The sequence below is a fragment of the Zosterops lateralis genome (assembly GCF_965231275.1).
Source record: "Zosterops lateralis genome assembly, chromosome: 1".
NCBI classification, from domain to species: domain Eukaryota; kingdom Metazoa; phylum Chordata; class Aves; order Passeriformes; family Zosteropidae; genus Zosterops; species Zosterops lateralis.
This window is the reverse complement of record NC_139762.1, coordinates 34,756,104-34,773,000: the sequence shown is the minus strand read 5'-3', so window position 1 is coordinate 34,773,000 and position 16,897 is coordinate 34,756,104. Positions and strand designations below refer to the sequence as shown.

The 16,897-nt window shown below is 36.0% G+C and overlaps 1 protein-coding gene across 1 annotated transcript in view; it reads left to right on the top strand.

Annotated features, from left to right (window-relative positions):
• The window catches only part of SKAP2 (src kinase associated phosphoprotein 2), a 119,775-nt gene that overhangs the window by 91,069 nt on the left and 11,809 nt on the right, over positions 1–16,897 (top strand). The window contains exons 10-11 of the mRNA XM_083868417.1: positions 9,564–9,632; positions 16,218–16,330. Coding sequence (XP_083724543.1) covers positions 9,564–9,632; positions 16,218–16,330 — 182 coding nt within the window. The remainder of the gene's footprint in view (positions 1–9,563; positions 9,633–16,217; positions 16,331–16,897) is intronic.

The window sequence follows — 16,897 nt, the reverse complement described above, 5'->3', positions numbered from 1 at the left end:
TGTATGTAAATTTTATGTTAAGTACCATTTGTCACAATTAAGAATATGTAGTTTTCAGAAATGGCTTTTAAATTTAAGACTTGCTGCTGATCAATGATGATGAGAAACTTTACTTGACATTTACAGACTTTTTCTGTCATATAAATTTGAGCTTGAGAAATATAACTGCTGTACATGGTTGTCAAATAACACTGTAGTACAGAGTTATACAGTATAGATTAGTTAATTGAATATTTGATTGCTAAATGTATTTACATTGGGAACTATTTATATTTTCTATGTAGATTTTAATAGCCACCACATTTATTTTAGCAAAACATTTTAATAATAAGGTTTATAAAATGTCATGTTGAATACTTAAACTATTTACATAGCTAAGAGCTATTACAGGTTGAGAGAACAAACAAATTTATTTTAGTTACAGTGAATTCATATAAATCATTATTACATTTAGAAGAATATTCCTATGTACATGCCACACATATTTAGGCCAGCAATTTCTAGCACAGATTCCTATGAACCTACAATAGAACCATAGAATAAACTTAAAAATTGTTGTTTGTTTTGTCCCTTTGAGAAACTAATTTGCATTCTGTCCAATAATTGCAGCTATTTTTTTTGCTAGTGTGACAGGGAACAGATAAGGGAGCATTTTTTGTTAATCAGCTAAATAATTAGATGAGCATGTTAAAATATTAAAAACCAAAAACTTTTCCTCTACATTATTGAGACCTTTTAAGAGTAGTATCATAAAATACTTTATTCTTTCTTTAAATGTTTAAGTATGGATTTATGTAGGATGGCTATTGCCTCAATTTGGTATGCCAAATTTTAGGCTTTAGGAGGAATTTTGTAAGTAGAGCCAAAACTGTGCTTTTGTTGAAATTCAACATGAAACTTTATCTTCAGAGATGCTTCTGTTCAGGTGTGGAAGTCGTTAACTAATATCTTGATCAAAAAAGCAAAGGTAAAATTTAAAAAAGTACCCAGTAAAACTTAAGGAATATGTACTGAGCTGTATTTTGAAGTCAGTCATAAAATTTTTACCTTCTTTGATGGCCCATCAAACAATTTTTTGATTTCCGAGTTTAATATATATATACCAGTTCACTCAGCATATAGGATTAGACAAATACTTGATTTCTGACAAAAAAAGTCCCTGAAATAGTGAATATTTGTAAATACAAAGTGTCTGTGAATATAAAAATGGGAAATCAGTGAATAAGTTTCTGGAAGTGCCTTTCTATAATTTCTTTTATTCTTCATCATAATCATTGTGTGCATATCCACAATGAACTTGCTTGTGGTGACCTTTATCTTTTCTCTTGAGAAGAATTACTATTATCAGGTCTTTCTTCATGAGGAAATAAAAAGGTCAGTGTAAAACCCATCCCTTATTTCTATGCAGTGCACATTGCACTTTGGCATATTTATATTGAATTTTATTAATAATAATTAGATAATTTTGTCAAATAAATGTTAATATTCCAAAATTAGGCATTCTAAGTAGTCTTCCCTGGTACGTACTCCTGCTTTTTCTCCCTTTTTTCTATCTCCTCTCCTCCAAAATTTGCTATTGTGTAACTGGTATTTGACCATGCTTCTCTTCCTTGTAGTTCTGTTAGACTAGCAATTTTTTTCCTACTTTAACTTCGAATTGACAAACTCTTAATTCTTTTGCATCTATAATACAACCCTCCCCCCCCCCCAAAAAAAAAAAAAAAAAAAAAAAAAAAAAAAAAAAAAGAGAATGTAGAGTATGTAAAAAGATTGAGAAGATTGTGTTTGGTTTGGTTTTAATCAGAGATTTTTAGATTATTTGTTATTTGGAAGACTAGCGCAAGGAAGTGGCCAACTAAGTTGAATTGAGCTGTCACTCAAAACATGACTGAAGGTTGCTTATTTGCAAGGAGAACTCCAAGCTCAGCTCCGAGCTGAGTTCATGAAATCTTAATATGTTCATAACTAGAACTGGGAATTGCCTGCACCTCTGTGGATTATTCAGTTGTCCAGTGAATATTTTCTGTTCAGTGTTCAGTCATTCAGGTGACTGAGAATATTTTTCCTTCCATTTTGATTTTTTTTTTCCTAAAATCTGAAGGTCTCATGAAGCCCTGGATACAGCAACTTTCATGCTAATGCAGGGGGGCATGGGCCACTGAAATAACCGAATCAATATGATTGCAATGGAAGCTGTTTATTGTTTACATTATATGGGAGGTATAGATTCTAGGTCTGCTGTCCACGTGGGCACACATCTCTGGGTTGGCTAAGCTGCTTCTTCATGAGGCAGGCACACATCCTTCAGGACATCCAATTAGTCAAGCATCCATCCTTATATTGTGCTTCCTCTATCTAGGGTTTACATTTTTTGTGGACATTTTCTCAGGCTCTCTTCTTATTTTTGATCCTGTTGTTTTCTCAGTAACCTTGATAAATTCCTGAGGGCTCTAACGACAAAACTGCAGGTGGTTTGATAATATTATTCACAACCAGTTCAGCTGGTGCATCAGAATGGCCTGTTATACAGATACATTGCTACAGCTAACAACTTCTGTGTTTGCTAAATATACAAATTTGTGGGGTCTGAAGAGGATACTGGCTGTGACTACAGAATGGGGCAAAGTCAGGCAAGCAAAGGTACTGGGAAGCTTGGGGAAAGGAAAGAAGAAGAAAGAGGAAAGATGTTGACGTATATTCAGGTCTCAGCAAGTAGGAAAGGAAAGTAAATCAAAACATTCTCTTAGATTTTGTGAAAACTGATAAAAGGCTGCATAGTAGTGTGAGAAGACCCACTTTGCAGCAGCTGTGAATGACATTGCCAAAAATGATTAGGATTTTTTTTGTGTGTGTAAGAGTAGCTGTTTTTCCTCCAGAGGTATGTTCTTTGATTATTTGTTGCTTGTTTTTTCCAGTAAAATAGTGAGAAGCCAGAAAAAATCTTCCAGCTTTTAAAAACATGATTTTAAATCCATTGATCTACTACAGTTCATATGGATGGCTGTGTGTGTGGTAATATTGGAGAAAGGTGTTGTCTTTTTCACAAATGTATTTAGAAAGCGATACTTTTTTCCCCTCAAACAGTTCTCCAAATGTACTTACTCCTCTCTGCTACTTTTCTCTGTTCTTATTCTTCATAGCAATAGCTACGTGATCCAAACAATGCTATTCTGTTCAACACTAGCGAATCGCAGCCATAAAGTGTGTTTGCTATTTGTCCTTAGAGGGACTGAGAATGTTTTTGTTTACTTTAGCAAATGCTGTAACTCCAAAATACTTTTCTTAGGAAGGGGATGTTGTATCTGCTTTTTGGTTTTATCTGCATTACATATGCTAAGATTCACTGGGTGGTGCCACAGAAAGGTTGTTTTTAGAGAGTTGTTTTTTTTTTTTCTCCTGAAAATGTCTAAGTGACATTCCAGTACTCTCATGTTGCTTCTCCTTCTCTTGCAGCAATGATCCTGAGTTAATTTACAACATCATCTACTAACCTTTTCTGTGAGGATGGTGAGGTAACTTTCCCTAAGGTCTTCTCAGTAGGAGGCTGTGCTTCACTTTTAGCTGAGCTGGCTGGTTTAGTTATTCAGATTGCTTAGACAACTGGGAGTAACAGTGGTGCACAGTAGCATCTTTTAACAATACAAGGAGTGCAACTGAGGGGAAAAAAAGTGCAGGATTTCTCAAGGAACACAGGAAACCTCACATCTGGAGACTTGGCAAGATCTGGACAAAACTGAGTAATTTGAGCTAATCCTGTTCTAGAAAGTCATTAGCTTCAGCTGTCTCATACGTGAGCTATTAAAATGCACAGGTCCTTTTAAACTGCTGCTGAACAGTTTAGTGTGGAGTACCAAAAGAGGCCAAATGCTGTTTCCTAGAAACCTGATCTAACTTTCTGAGTTAGAGCAGGGTGTTGGACTGAGCAATTTCCACAGATCCCATCTCTCCCAAAGTATTTTGTTATTCTAGCTTTTTTTACTTTGTTAAGCTACTTATTCAAAGCCATTGAGAAGTCAGGACATTGTTAATATTATTAGTAGACTTCTGTTACTGTCTACTGGTTGGGAAAAGTGGTATGTATTTTTAACCTTACTTTAGAATTTAGATAATGGTTCGGTTATTTGGAAAGAGCTGGTTAAAACTTGTGCAAAAGTGTTAGTTGGAGGTCCCATCCAGTTTAGATGGTGGAATATAGGAATTCTATACAGGAATATAACTTTTTTTGTTTCAGCTGTTGGGTGGTAAGTAGCTGTGACCCAATGAAGTAGCAATAACATGTCCTCTCTTCTGTCATGGTAAGAAATTCTTACATTTATAATCTCTTCTCTAGCAGCCAACTTGTTTCCCACTTCTCTCACTGTCCCAGAGGCATTTTCATTCTCAAACAATGCACTATTGTACAGTCAGGTGGAACTTTAATAAAACAAGAGTCTGTCTCCCTCTCTCTGCTGCTTATGAGAACTCAGACCATGGCTTAGACAATAGCACCTTCAGCAGCCTTTTCCAAACTGTTTTGTTGTTTACAGAGTACACCAGGCTGCTAATGGGAATGCAGGGAATGCAGAATGAAATGCCAAGAAGCTATGTGTAAATCTTCCAGTAATCTGCCATATCACAGAGGAGCAGGGGGAAAGGGACAGATCTTTGGGAATATTGGAAGATTATCAAAGTTGGAATTTTGCTAATTGCATTGGAAGATCTCTTCTTACAGAGAGATCTCTTTCATATATAATGGGTGGATCTGTACTCTAAAAGAAGATACCAGAAATGAGGGGGAAATCCCTGCCATTATAAATACACACACCAAGGCAAGTAAGCCTACTAGATTTTCTATGAAGCTGCTTAGGCTAAAACACTGTAAGAGTTTAGGTGAAGTGTACAGGCCTGTACAGGTGAGAGGACCCCATCCCCAAGGCTGGGGGGCACTGCCCTCAGGTAAGGAAATTTGATGGCCCTGCATAAATAGGGCATTAATACTTATTCCTTTGACCCAGATGGTCACTAGCGCTCACCACAACTGCTAGCAGAAGATGTCAGTTTGGCCAAATTACATAAGCAATCTTGTTCTTAAATTTTGTGCATTTATTGCTGCTTCTCTGGAAAGATTAAATATTTCTCTGAACAAATACTCTTGCTTTTTAAAAAGCCAATTCTTGCTATTTTTTTTAATACATATCTGGATTGATTTATGATCCTTATTAGAGTAATAATCCATCTGTGATGGGGATGGGTCAATTAATGAAATTATAAATTCTGGAGAGAAAAGCTCTTGACTCTTTCCCATGGTAAGCATTTTTTATTTGGGTTTGAAAGTTCTTGTTTGCATTTCTGCAGAGTCAATATTTGGTTGCAGAAAAGCAGTGTGGAGGAGTAAGGCTCTTGGTGTTACCATGTCATTATTTATTTTACTTTTTCTTGGGCAAAACAGTATAGACCTGTGATATTCAGTGTCAGCAGAGTTCATGTACACATCTGGTTTTTTGCATGCATCTGTCCTCCCTGGCAAGTACAATAGTAAAGACATTGTGTAGTTTTAAAAAATTGATTATTTAATAACAATTTTTTTTTTTGTATGGGGAGGTCTACCTTACAAGACTTGTTTGTATGCTTATAACCTTCTGACACTACAGTGAGATTTCAAATGAAGAGACATGAATGTGCATTACAAATGTGTGATTGCTTGTATCATTACGAAATGGATGAAAAATTAGTTCACTGCAGCACTTTTTATCTGAACTGATCAAAACATCTTCCAGTCATGTTGCTAACAATATGTGATTGGAATAATAACTTCACTTGTTGTGTTGCATGCTGCAGCCGAGAGGCATGTAAATACAAGCTGCTTATTTGCAAGAAGCTTCCAGATTTGTAATATGATTGCTATGGAAACCACACAATGAAAACCTTATAACCATCTGTGTGGTTTGGTAGATTTTGCTGCATAGCTGAGCTGGTTTTGTTTACTGTAATCAAAGCATTGAATAGAATATATTAACTCACAAACTGGGATTATTCAAGGTGTAAACTAGTATTGTGCAATGGCAGTGAGTCAGAAGCTACAAGGCAATAGAATACCAAATAATAATGGCATTAAATTAGAATCTAATGTAAAAAGATGGTTAGGTAACATATTAGTAGAGGAAACTGCTAAATTTATGCATGTTTATCATGGAGATACCACATTCCATTGGAGGAATGCACGGTTCAAGCCAAACTCTTAGCCGTTTTATACTCAAGTAGTCTGATCTTTTTTCGTTCCTCCCTTAAGAAAAAGAAATTGGAGGGGAAAAAAAATTAATGGATTCACGTAAAAAACCTCAGCATGTGTAAAATTCATTGTTTACTTTTAAAATTTTGTGGATGGTAGAATCATATGTGATTGGGTGACTATTTTTCTGTTTTTCCTTCAAACTGCAAATTGAATAAGTAAATAATTTTCAACAACCTTCATGGACAAACTGAAAAAAACCTTTAACAAATACAGTTTGTTCCTTGTTGCATTGTTGCAAGAAGTTTGTAGGTTGTTTGCTGTTAAGGTCTGTAAGTATTGTACGGAACATAATCTGTATCTCAGGGGTTCTTAGTTTCTACAGCTCTGGAAGAGTTCATTGGTTTGATTAGTGTTGATTAGTCTCATTTTGACATAGTGAGAAGGTGGAAGAGAGTATTTTCTCTCTGCAGTGATAGTGATGGTGTGAAAAAGATGTACAGAGGAAAAACTGGAACAGATTATTTTAAATGTATGCATGACTTCTTATACACAGTATCTTAAAAATCCCAGAAGTATTTCTACTGTATTTTTTAATTTAATTTTTCATCTTTTGACTCTATGCCATGTTGCAACACAAAGTTATGCATGTTGCATCAGACTGCAGCTGAAATTCCTGAGGTAATCGAGGTTGCTGTGTTTAAAGGACACTGCCTGAACATAGTTACTGCTTCAGGCCATAATACCAGAAAACATGAGTTACACACCACAGGTTCTTTTTTACTACCCTAAGCTAAGCCTACTACAACTGCTCCTCTCTGAGCATGATTGCATTAGTGAATAGTGTGAACCATTTGCAATAGATTCATAAAGCATAGGTTTGTGCCAAGGACCTGATGTTTGTTGTGCGTGTTTCAGAGGAGTGATATGCAGTCACTTCAGCCTGGTACCATGGACTGAATGCGCATTAGCAGCTGGACCATGTCCAGCATGCTTCTGGAGTGCCTCTTCCAGTCTAATTGTACCTGAAACTTTGTCCTCTCTGTGATAACTCTGTAGTGTAAAGCAAGGTGGGATAAATGGGGATGGTTGAGATCCAAACCAGTATGCAAATATTGTGAGGTTTTGCTTGAATTCGGCACCTTTTGGAATTCAAAGAGTTTTGATTCAAACATTTTCATATCTTCAGATGTGGATCTGGTCAACTCTTGTTTCTAGGAAATAAATTTTTCAGAAGAATACATATAGTCTAAATATTTTCTGTGAAATCACAATGCAGTCTACATGTATTCAGCTGTACCTTACAAAAAAAGTCTCTTCAAACCTCTGCTGCTGCTTTACATTAGTTGAGATACCCTCTACTGGAGTCAGTCTTCTGTCTAAACTAGTCTGATGACAAGTAATACAGTTAAAATCCATAGGACATTCAACATAGCTACTGATTTAGGTCCAAACATTCAGTAACATGTAATATTAACATCTATTTAATGAAAGAATAATATAATACTGTACATTTTGGATGAAGGTGTTTTTTTTCTGGGAAAAGGGAGCAATTCTAGAATATGTGACTGATCCTAGGGTACTATTCCCTGTGAGGAGTGTAACCATGGTAGGGAACCCACAGAATGACAGTGCCTCCTAGTGCTCTGGACAGCACATAGGGATGCATTTTTGCCATTTGTGCTCCAACTGTGAGTTCTTAAAATATACAGATGAGCATACTTGGAAATATGTTAATGCCAAGTAGGGGAATACATTTGAACATATGAATGCAGTACATAGTTTAGAGTGTTTTGTTGTACTATAGCTTCAGATATCTCCTGTTCTATTGCTAGGAATTTTTTTTCCTGTTCTTCCCCCCCCTATCTTGGCTTAAAAAAATAATTTATATTCATCTTGACCAGATTTTTAACTAGTCAAGATTCAAGAACAAAAAATCTTGCTGGCTTAGTAGGGTGGAATTTCAAAGGTCTTTGTAGAGTGGATCTTATGATGTAATTGTAATATTTGTAGGACTGTGTGTAGAGGTTAGCAGCAATTATTCATACTCATTCCAACAGGTCTACTCTTGTGCTTTAAACATCTGCTTTAATGTTTGCAGGAGCAGTCTTGTGGCTAGATTAAAATTTTACAAGGCTAGAAAATCCTTTGAACTCTTGATAAAAAATTCACTCTTTGTCAAAGTAAATGGGTAATTACATAAGAGTTGCACAAAGAAGAACACTTTAAACACTGTGAGTGCTTTATCTGTTGTCTGTCATTAGTAAAATATCAAAATTAGTTGCTGAAATGTATCTTAAAAAGAAGCTTGACTATCTCTATAAGATGTGATGAGTAGCAAAGCCAGATAGTTTAAATGTATTAAAAGTCCAATTCATGTTTGAGAAGTGGTTTTGTCAATATACTGTTTTCTCATTCAGTACAGCAGCCTTATCAATTTTGATATACTATAAATTCCAAGATAAATTTGTTTCTACTTCCTTATTAATCTAAAGACAGGATTCAGCTGCAAGTTTGTTCCCCCTTTTTTACATCATCAACAGAATTGTTGACTGGGAGCAGATCCGGTGTCCCTGTACTGTGTGGAGTGTGGATTTCCTCAAGTGAGGATCTGGACATGAGAGAGTCTGATGTCTGTGCCAGACAGGGAATATGGAGCACATCTTTTGAAATTGCCTGTGGGGATTTCAGTGTTCCAAGCCTGCTAGCCAACAAACATGCTTTAGAGCTGATCACTGCCAAGTTTTCTCTTTTCTTGTCTCCTAAACTTGCACTAAGTCATTTGATAGAGTCTGGCTTGTTTAAAACCATGGTCAGGCATAGTGGGCAGGAACAGTGAAGGGCATGGCATCTGTAGTGGCTGTGTTCCCATCAAGCAGATGTTGAAGCTACTTTGTCTGTAGGACAGTGTTGAAGGTAAGATGTCATCTACCTTCATTGCATACTGCTTTCCGAGTTATCACTTGGGCTGGGGATACTTTTTCACACCTTGATTTCCTTTTCTTTATCCTTTTCTGGCAAGAAATGTGTGCAACAAAAGAGGACCTTCATTTTAATTGTCTCAGAATGACTGAAAATCAGCAGAACTGCAGCTCTATATGACTGCATTCAAACCAGAGGGAAAAGGGAAACAGATGTTCACAACTGAGATTTTGAAAGAAAGCTCTGGAGTGTTTGGATGGATGGCGGAAACCACAGAAATAACAATGTTCCAACTTCTGTATAAGTGCAAAATAGTAAACAAGGCTTACGGTCTGGAAATATAGTGTATGTTTTTCAGGCTGATGTGGGCTGTAATTCCTGTCAGCTGAGGTGACCCTTCAGAATTTCATTTGCAGTTATGTGTCTTTTGCAGAAGAACATCTTTCTTCAAAAGCTGAAGCACCAGGTAGTGAGAGCGATGAGGAGGAAGTTACTGTTTCAGGTAATTAAAATCTTTCCTCTTTATGTATATACACTTTCTTTTTACCTTTATTTTATTTTCTCTTCCATTTGCTGTTTTAAAATAATGTTTTTATAGCTCTGTAAAGCTGTCTTTTTTACCCGGGTATGTGATGGCAGCAAAACTGCTTAAGCACCACTTAGGATGCATGAAAACCACTTGAGAAGGATTTATAAAGTAAGCCAATTTATACAAGGTATTCCTTCCTGAATTACTTTGTAATGACTCAATTAGCTTTCATTTCTGCACAAAGGAGATTTAGTTGCATAAATTAGCTTATCATCATTGAGGAAGTGTCACTGCTAAAGGACAGTTTATAGATACAACATGCAGTTGCTGTCAAACCTATAAGAATGTAATATAGACATCTGTGTATACTTTGTGCTTGAGCAGAACAGACTTCTGCCATTCAGAGACTAACAGGGGACAACAAGTTGCCCAAGGGACTGGCAATGTAGACGTCTCTGAAAAGGTCAACTTGACACAGGCTCTGACAATCGACCCAAAGCTCTGTCTTCTTTGATAAAAATCAGATAAACTTAAGACCACTAATTGATCTACAGCCTGTTTAAATGTTGGCCATGCATATCTTCATTGCATATGATTACCAGAGAAAGCAAATGAATCCGGTAAGAAATGCCAGAGTCCAGTGACAGCAGCATAAAAATTGGAAAAGGACACAAATGCCCAGAAAGGCTGTGAAGGATATTCTCTCAGCTTTAGCTTGGCAAAGCGCCCTTGTGCTAATTATCTCTGGGAGTGGAAAAATAACTGCATGCACCATGTAAAGTCACATAGCCAGACAACTTTGCTTGATAGAAAGGTATTTCCAGTTATGCTTAAAAACAATATATTTTTGTGCTTCAAGGGCACAGACCTTTAGATAAACTACTGGTGATTTGACAGAGCAAGTAGAGAAGACTTGCCTCTTATCAGACCTTACACCTTTCTGAGATCTGCTGCATTGTAACTGTGACCTGCAATGACATGCAATCTGGCTCTCCTTCCCCCATCGTACATAATACACATAATTCTTTCAGGGCTGTCAAGGAAGGGGTGGGCAAGAAGAGTTCCTTTAGGAAGTAGCTCTGCAGTGCTCTTCCTGTTGCAACATGTGGAGAGGAAACAGAGGCCTGATTTCCTGACCCATACAGGAAAGCCAGGAACAGGTTGCTGTGAGGAGTTTTGGATTGCTTTTCTTGGAAAGGAAACAAGAGCCAAGCCATCAGATGCTGTTAGCATTGTGCTCTGCTAAAAACATGTGTAAAACAACATGACTCATTACAGCCTTAATATTTAGTACTCATTTAGACATTACTGTAATTATAAGAGTGTGTTGTCATAATGGAGCACAGGGTCAATCCAATTATAAAGTTGCCAACAGCATTTTTTTTTTCACTAATGTACCTTCCTGAAGTTCTAATTGGTCATACTTTAAAAAAACCAAAACCTTAGCATCTGCATTTTTGAAAAATTTTAATTGCTATGAGAACAGCTTTATCAGTCTTATTAGTATTTGTGTAATGTCATTGGAAATACCATAGCAGTTCCCCCCAGATGTCAGGTTCATTTCAAGCAATAGTTTTGTGATCTGATCTTACACAGTTCGCTATTTAACTGGAAATTTGTTTGACTTCTAGGGCTGAGTTGAGTATTTCTGATAGGCATCACATCATAAATATCTGACATGACTTGAGAATATTTTATGATTTTCCACACAAACAGCACAAACATTCCTAAGTTTAATTTATTGCCTAGCTTTACTAAACCTGAACTCACAGAAAATATTCTGCAAATTGTCTGTGAGCTCAAGCTGATTAGTGCAAAAACATTTTTCTTTTTTTCTACTTTTTTCTTGTCCTAACATATTTCTGCTTCAATTGACTTTCAGACTCAAGTTCTTTTTATTCTGTTGTTTTTGGTGCTGACTTGCTGCCGGATAGCTTTGCATTAATTTCCAGTGACCTAATACTTTAAAAATACCAAAGCACTGAAGAGTTTCAGTTATATAATATGGCTTGGTGCGTCTTTTTTGTTATGACTATCTACCCATTATCATTTCTACAATCACTATTTCAGTAAGTGTCTTTTTTTTTTCCTTATTAGTGTAAATATGTTGATTTTAGGGTAACTAAGGAACAGAAAAAGGGAAGTGAGAAAGATTAAGCCAAACATCTTGGAATAGATTAGAGTTTGAATCCAAATAAATACACTACAGTTGTTTTGCCCTTATTTTGTAACTTTTCTGGCCTGTGGGATACAGGGCAAGTAAATAACCAGCATTTTTTGAAGTTTAGGACATCATCAGAGCTAACAAATAATTGGAGTCTTTAACAAGGCCTGTCTTGTTTGGTGATTGAGAATCAAAACTGAGAGTCTAGATCGCTTGGTGTAAGGCACTCATTCTGATAGCATTAATTTTGAACTTCATCTGTTCCTCCACCTTTAAGCCTTCACTATGGTAAATATTGAGCACATCATTACCAAAAGGGGCTACAGTTTGTCTTTTTCATATTGTTAAGGAATCTTCAAATCTGATATTATTAACTTTTGAAAAATCTTACCAAGAGTTGAGGAACATGAGTCAGAATGGCAAGCTCTTTAATATACTAGGTAGTGGATCACAGCTGTGAATGGAAAACATTCACATGTATTCCTTCATTTCACAAGGAATGTGCAAACAAATAATAAAACTACTGGCTCTAAGTCACTACCATAGTAGGGTTTGCTAAGTTACATGCCATCAGTGTTAAAATGGATGACTGAGATAAATCAGCACAATCACATTTATCCTAATGTTTTATGTAGTGTATTTTCATATTTAGGTTGTAATTCATGCTTTTGTTTTGGTCAGTTTAGTGTTCTGTCAGGTTCGTGCTAAGAAATGGGAATTGGAAAAATCCTCACAATGTAGGGGGTAGAAATTAACCTGCAGTTAGATTGGCTTAGGCTGCAGTGGGACAGCACACTTAAATCTCTCTGAAATGTGTAGTATTAATCTGTTTTTCAAGTTGTGGTTTGGTTCTTCTTTTCTGTCTATTGTGGTTGTTAGAATATTATTATAATTTTCCCCCCTTGGGTAATCCATGGGCATTCCTAAGTTTCAAATAGTCTAATATTTGAGATGCATGCTTGAGTGATATATTTGTCAGATTTTTTTTTACCTGAACTGTTCACCTTTCTTTCCTCAAACATGTATTGTCAGATGCCAGTATTTTTCAGTGAAATAAGCAATCTGAGACTACTGTCAGAGAGGCTGGCAGCCATTGCCTTTTGATCTCTCAAAATAACTCTGAAGTGTTTTCATCAGTATATTGAACAAAATTATCCATTGTTCCTATTACTGTTACTGGAAAAGCAGAGATGGCAGAAGTAAACCATAAGGAATTCTTTTAGGAAGAGTACTGGAAATGATGGGATAGTAGTTCATCCAGGTAGCTGACCTGGAATGAAAGAAATATTTACTGGAGAAACAACCTATCCAAAACTCTACTCACCCATTTATTGGGATTGGTAGCCTTAAAAGCAGTGGGTAGGTAAAACCAAACTGCTTTCTGCCCTCAGCTACACACCTTATGTTTTTTATCATGTCTTATTTGTTTTTGTGGCCAAGTGACCACACCTTCAAAATGCACGACACTTCAGTTTAGCAATTATACCATCATAGTATTTTTAAGGCACACAACATTTTAAAGTGTTTGAGAATAGAGAGTAATTGTAACAGAGTAACACCAGCAAATCAATACCTTTTGAATTTGAACTGTAATGGGCATATAAATTCTTGATTCTCAATCCAACTGTTTTCAGGTATTACATGTTTATGAAGCTTCACATTATTTCACTGCCATATAAATACCAAATTTCTTTACTTAGACCTCCTGGTTTTATTTTATATCATTCTTCAGAGGCAATAAAAGGAAATTTGTCAAGGTCTTGTCAAACTGAAAGGGACCAAAGTAAGGACAAGTAGGCTTGTGTTTTGCAGAGGTTTTTGCAGCCTTTTTTTTTCTTTCATTTTACACCTAATAGAATACATAGTGTTTGTAAGCACTATGAATCTTTTTATGAAGCCTCTTTCACTTTAGGTGTATAAAGTATGAAGTTACATTTACAATTGTCTTTTATGTATAGGTAGATGCCATTACAGAATTTGGAGAAACTTGTGCTGGTGGGCATGAGAGGGGATTTCAGATTTGAAATTAACACTTCTTGAAAGACCAGCATAGTGTTCACAAACTTGCGATGCCACTTTCTTTCCATGTTTTTTGTTTCTATGCTCCTGCTATACTGGTATATATTTTTCTGAAAAATGTGGCTTTCTGATTTAAACAACCCTGTCTTATGTTGAACCACAAATGAGGGCACAGAGCCATGGTTCGTCTTTGGTCACTATCTTCACTGTTGAAATAAGCTTATTTTAAAATGCATCTTTCCAGTGTATTCACATTAGTAATTGAGTTGCTTTCCACTTTAAACTTTATGCTCATGATGAACATAAAAGGAGAGACATGTCTCTCTCACCCGCTGTTTGATCTCTTCTGTTGCAACTCACTTTAGTGTTAACAGGAGTTACTTCAGGCACATAAAGGTAAGAGCAGATCTCAAAGTGGTAAAGGTCAGTGTGAAAAGTCATGATTTCTTTCAGTGATGTTCTGAAGAAATAAAAGTCCTGATTGACGTGTTTTAAACAAAATCAATACGCCAACTGATGAAAGATTTGAGAGGTGGGGTGTACCAAAATAGTTCTTTTTTTTTTTCTCATGTGGACTTGCATTATTGTTCACGACACAGAGTTGGGAACTGTGATCAATACAGTAAGAAGTGACCAAGGAGAGATTCTGATTTATCACAAATTAATTTTGTGCTATCTTGTGTTACTGTTTATAATTATCTAATGCTAAATTAGTGAATAATGAGGTGTAAAACAGGAAGGGGCAAAATTTGGAGGTGCAGCATTTCAAACTGATTATGCCTTCATGTTGAAATGATTATGCCTGTGCATTTTTAAATAACCAAATCTCTTATTTCTGAATGTTTGTGAGCTTTCATATGGGTACCAATTGTTGCTTTCGGGTTGAGGACAGAAGATTTTGGGCCCTGGCAGCCAGAACGCCCCCTAGTGCTATTCAGCAAGTTGTAGCTTGTAATCACCAGTTTACGGAAAACTAAATAGTGGGTAACTGGCATAGCAGCTTTGAGTTGAAGGTTGTGGATATTTAGCCTTATGACAGTATTACCACCCAAACAAGATTGCACAGAACACAGGATGAAATGGAGAAAGAGAAAACAAACTCTTCTTGCTCATACAGAGAATATTAAAATTCAAATTTAAGTATTTGCCAAAATAGAGAAGAACATAAGTTAAATACCACTATTCTTTTATAGTGTAATGCTTTCTATCTCCTGATACTTGATATTTTAGCAGGATTTTTTTGGTAATAAAATGAACCAATCATGGTTAAATTGTAAACTATAAATAATGGTGTAGAGTGCTAATGACATGCAAATGTAACTGGTGTATGTTGGAATAACCAGCAAGCCTGCAGTTCAAGGATCATATAACAAAACTAGGATGACAGCCTTGATCCAGCCAGTTCAGTGATATTTATGTTATCAGAATTAGAAGATAGCTTTCCAGTGATGTAAATTATTAGTACATATACATTCTGTCTGGTTAGTGTATACATAATGTAACCGGTCATCTTAGTGGTATTGCTTACATTCTTTTTGCATTAACTCATCACACTCCATTCTCATGGAATTAAAAACAGGAAATAGTTTGCAGAGCAACAGAAGCACCCAGTGTATTTAACTGTGTGTGAGCACTGTGTTTCAATAGATGTACTCTGTATTGTAAATGTATGACAAAGCATTTATTACTGTGTTATTGCCGTATTACAGAGCAAAGAGTGCTAAATAATCAATCAGTTAATGGTCTGTATGGCAGCTTGAACACAGCACATCCATTGTGCTTATGCTGTTAGAAGGATGAGTTTATGACTGTAGTGTAGTTGCACGTTTAGCCAGGGCTTAATGTCCTAAATTGGAGCTGACACAAATATTTTTGAAATGCAGCTTCAGCAACAGCTTCCAAGTTCTCCAATATTTCAGAAGTAAGAATCAAGGATTATTTCATAGGTTCTCAGAGAAGCTATTTAATTTTGTTGGAACAGGAGAAAGGGGAAGCATATCACAAAATACTTTAGCTTCCTTTCACTGATCATTATTAATTATATTCTAGCAGTTTTATCAGCTTCAAGTTGGGATACATATATGACTTGCTAGAAATATACTGATAGAGGAAAAATAGCTGCTTTAAGTTGCAGCTTTGAAAAATGCTTTGAAAACCTGTAGCTACATGTCTCTCAGTGATGCAACTTGCCAGTGAAGGGCTTGCACATTAAACTTATTTTTCACTTGCCTTCGTGGCAGGAAGGAGCTGTTTCTGTAAAGAGGAATAAAAAATGTGTGCTAATAAATTGCTTTGTACTATCTGGAGATTTGAAGAGTAACTTTTTTTATCCTCAATCTTGATTGTTTTATAATTAGATGCTGTTTTCTTTGCAGATAGCGAAAATATAGATTATGCCAATTACTATCAAGGTTTGTGGGACTGCACAGGAGATGAAAGTGATGAGTTGACATTTAAACGTGGTGACGTTATCTACATTATCAGCAAGGTATGAGACACTGCTGGGGCTACATGGTTATAAAAAGAGAGCCATGGCACAAGGGCACGTTCCCACAGTTCTATGGGGGGAAATTGGCACTCCCTTTCAGATCCTTTGTCTGCAATCAGATACTCACTGCAATTAATTATTTTGTCAAATGAACTATAATCACAATTAAAACATAGCCATGTAACAGGAATTAACTTTAAAGCATGTTTATTTACTTGTTAAATCTTGGCTACCATTTGTTAACTGACTTAACAGGAGACAATGTACTTTCTGCTTGTAGAAGTTAACCTTGTAGAATTTTAAGTTATCTTGTATGTTATGTTTTTTGTTTCCTGTTTTATATTCCTGACTCTGCTGATTCTGACTTTTTTGGGATCTTGCTACAGAAGATGGTTTGTTTTTTTGAACTATGCTTTTATCTTTGTATGTATATTGTTATTGTTCTGAGAGCTCAGATTCCAAATATGTTTGCTCTGACAGATTTGGGCATTTTTTACTACATTTGTTTGCAAAGCAAAAGAGAAATATAATTTCTCTCATCTGAATTGGCACTAAACAGTAAAGGCA